We start from the raw sequence: 3,356 nt of genomic DNA on the forward strand, positions 1-3,356 counted from the left end.
AGGTTGTTAGTGGCGCAGTCCCGGTGGCAGATTCTCTTATCTCCAGAGGTATGAAAGTGGACCTGAGATGTCAGATTTGCGGAGCTGAAGGTGAGTCTACTAACCATATCCTGTTTGCCTGCCCGTTGGCTAGGCAAGTTTGGGCATTATCAGGTTTCCCTTTTCCTGAAGACGGGTTTGATCAGTCTTCCATTTACCAGAATATGCACTTAGTTCTCTCGCTGGCCAAAGAAAATCGGCTTCAACTTCAAACCAGAAGGTCTCTTCCCTGGATTTTTTGGCTTCTCTGGAAAACCAGAAACAATATGGTCTTTGAAAGTAAGGTTTTCTCAATTTCTAACTTGATGGAGAAGATTAAAGAGGACTCTGATGAATGGTTTCTAGCCCAGGAGTTTGACGCCTTGCACGAGAACAGTTCTTCATCTATTGTGCTTTCTCAAACTGCCAATTGGCGCCCTCCTGCAAAACCGTGGCTAAAGTGTAATGTAAGTGCTGTTTGGGACAAAATTCAAGGTTTGTGTGGTGTGGCTTGGGTTCTTCGAAACTCTTTTGGTAATGTCCTCCTCCATAGCAGACATTCCTTTGGGCAATCTTTGTCTAAAGATGAGGCTGACTTACAAGGTTGTCTATGGGCTATGGAGAGTATGAAAAGCTTACATGTGCCTCGTGTTGTTTTTGCTGTGGAGTCCAAGTTGATTGTAGGTGCTATTTCTAGACCTGCGGCATGGCCTAGCTTCAAAGCTCAATCCGAAGCTCTCATTCTCGCCCTTTCCTACAGCCCTTTTTGGAAATTTGTTTTAGAGGACCGCAAAGCTAATCAAGGTGCTTTCCTAATAGCAAAGAGTGTCACAATGGAGGACCGATCGCAATCATATGTAGCTCAAGGCTACCCTTTTTGGCTTCAGAATGTGTTTGAATTTGATAAATGCTTTACTTAATTGTAATGAGTTTCTGTAGTTTGATTGCCCTCGGTCCCTTTTGTAATTGTGAACTTTGTGTTCTTTTATCTTATGAATCATTCAGACGAAAAAAAAAAAAAAAGAACACACGATTCAGATTTTCGAAATTGAATTTGTAGTCAGTCTCTCTCGTATATAAACTTCCTCGCTCTTCTTCCATTTCAAATCTCTCTCTGTGTAGTCAAAATTAGGGTTTATTCAATCCAAAGGAAGAGTATTTTTCGAGAATTCTGTAGTCGAAAATCAAGATCATGTCGGCATCAACGGTGTCAATCACCGCTAGTCCTACGAGGGCAATTAGGCGGACGCCGGTTCTCTCCGGTGAGAATAAATCCAATTTTGATTTCCCGCCGAGCGAATCTCATGCCAATGCGGCAATTGGAGAGTCTTCCGCTGGTACGAACAAGGATCTGATTCGCTCCGAGGCTGCCGCTGAGAGATCTAACACCTACGACGTCGGTCCTGTGACTAGGAAATCGGGATCCACCGCGACGGGCACTAATACAACCACCACGCAGCGTCGAACGCGGAAGTCTCAGGGGAATAAGACAGATAAGGGGCAGTGGAAGACAGTGGTTAGGGTATTCGCGAAGCAATTTGGGGCTCTTTTGTTACTTGTTGGATTGATTCAATTGATTAGGAAATTGACTTTGAAGGATTCGTCTCTATCTGCTTCTAATTTCCCAATTGAAACGGAAATGGTGCTTTCGGAATTGGAGAGTCGGATTTCGGCTGTTGATGGTTTGGTAAAGACTACTACGAAGATGATGCAGGTTCAAGTTGAATTTCTTGATAAGAAGATGGAAAGCGAATCAAGAGCATTGAGGCAGACGATAGATTCCACATCTTCTGTGTTGCAGAGTTGGTTGAAGAAGGTAGAGTCTAAGACGGAGAGATTGCAGGTTTCCGTAGATGAGTTAAATGCTAAACCTTTGGTGTCTAGAGAGGAATTAGAGAGAGTTTACGAGGAGTTGAAGAAGGGTAAGGTCGGTGATTCTGATCTTAACATTGATGAATTGAGGGCTTATGCTCGTGACGTAGTGGAGAAAGAGATTGGAAAGCATGCCGCTGATGGCCTTGGCCGAGTAGACTATGCGTTAGCGTCTGGTGGGGCTTTTGTAATGGGGCATTCGGATCCGTTTCTTGTTGGAAGTGGAGGTAATTGGTTTCGGACAAGCAGGCGGCGGGTTCATAGCAAAGCGGTTAAGATGTTAACTCCGAGTTTCGGGGAGCCTGGACAGTGTTTTCCTCTGAAAGGAAGCAATGGCTATGTTCTAGTCAGGCTAAGAGCACCAATAATTCCAGAGGCCGTTACCTTGGAGCATGTCTCTGAGGTAGTAGTAGTACTAACATCTCAATACTCTTACTTTCACAGAATCATCGATTTCTATATGTTAATTTGAGCCCTTAAGAAGGGTTCTCTGTTAAATGTTGTTGGTATTGAGTTGCCATGTACTTCGGATTGGATTGCTGGTGACAATGGATTATCGAATAGAGGGCAAGAAACTAGTTTTGTGAATTTGAGTTCTTATAGCTTGAGTTTTAGTTTAGGCACTAGCTGTGAAAATATGCATTGAGAAGGGTTTTACCGTATGTTATTTTCTGCAAATCACTAGCTTTAGCAATTCCTTTGTCTAATGTCAACTATGCCACTGTGTTCTTGTGCTTTGTTTGAGATATCGTTGACAGAGAAAAGAACCGTACATATGGGAAGAGCTTGTAAGTTTACAATTAGTGGAACTGTAATATTCAGAGTCTAGGGATATCGTTAGGAAACAGTAGCAGAAGGGAAATAGTCTTATTGCTTAGAGAGTGTGTAATGTGATGGTCACACATTGCTTTCCATCATTGTTCATCCTTGTAATCATTTGTCTGATAAATTTCTTCTAGTCTGACCACTAAAAGGCATTACTGATCTTACGGTTATGTTATGCACCATTTAATCGAGCAGGCTGTAGCGTATGACAGATCGAGCGCCCCAAAGGATTGCCGGGTATCAGGATGGCTAGGTGACATAGATATGGAGACTGAAACCATGCCCATTCTTACAGAATTCAGTTACGACTTAGACAGGTCCAATGCACAGACATTCGACATTGCAGAGTCTGCTCATTCGGGACTTGTCAACACTGTCAGGCTAGACTTCAATTCCAACCATGGAAGCTCTTCACACACTTGCATCTACCGCTTCAGGGTTCATGGCTGTCAACTAGACTCAGTCTCTGTTGTTCATGCTTGATCTGAAGTCCACGTGAAACTTTTCTTCTATTTGTAACAATTCCCTCTCATAGATTATCTCTCTTTTTTTTTGTTAGTTTGTGTGGTGGGAAAGCTTCTAGTCTGTAATCAGAATCATTTGGTTGTATTCGTGCTTATTAGTTTTCAAATCTGTTTTGG

The 3,356-nt window shown here is 42.8% G+C and overlaps 1 protein-coding gene across 1 annotated transcript; it reads left to right on the forward strand.

Moving 5' to 3' along the window:
* The first annotated feature begins 1,044 nt into the window (after positions 1–1,044).
* On the forward strand, positions 1,045–3,356 carry LOC9298482 (protein SAD1/UNC-84 domain protein 2). Its single transcript, XM_021031787.1, has 2 exons — positions 1,045–2,293; positions 2,911–3,356. The coding sequence occupies exons 1-2, from the start codon at positions 1,211–1,213 to the stop codon at positions 3,196–3,198; spliced, it is 1,371 nt and encodes a 456-aa protein (XP_020887446.1). The 5' UTR covers positions 1,045–1,210; the 3' UTR covers positions 3,199–3,356.

The sequence above is a fragment of the Arabidopsis lyrata genome (assembly GCF_000004255.2).
Source record: "Arabidopsis lyrata subsp. lyrata unplaced genomic scaffold ARALYscaffold_532, whole genome shotgun sequence".
NCBI classification, from domain to species: Eukaryota; Viridiplantae; Streptophyta; class Magnoliopsida; order Brassicales; family Brassicaceae; genus Arabidopsis; species Arabidopsis lyrata.

Bases quoted from the DNA above. Each gene is read 5' to 3' on its own strand.
- LOC9298482 (XM_021031787.1), top strand. From the start codon at position 1,211: ATGTCGGCATCAACGGTGTCAATCACCGCTAGTCCTACGAGGGCAATT. The intron at 2,294-2,910 runs GTAGTAGTAGTA...TTAATCGAGCAG, and splicing joins CCTTGGAGCATGTCTCTGAG to GCTGTAGCGTATGACAGATC.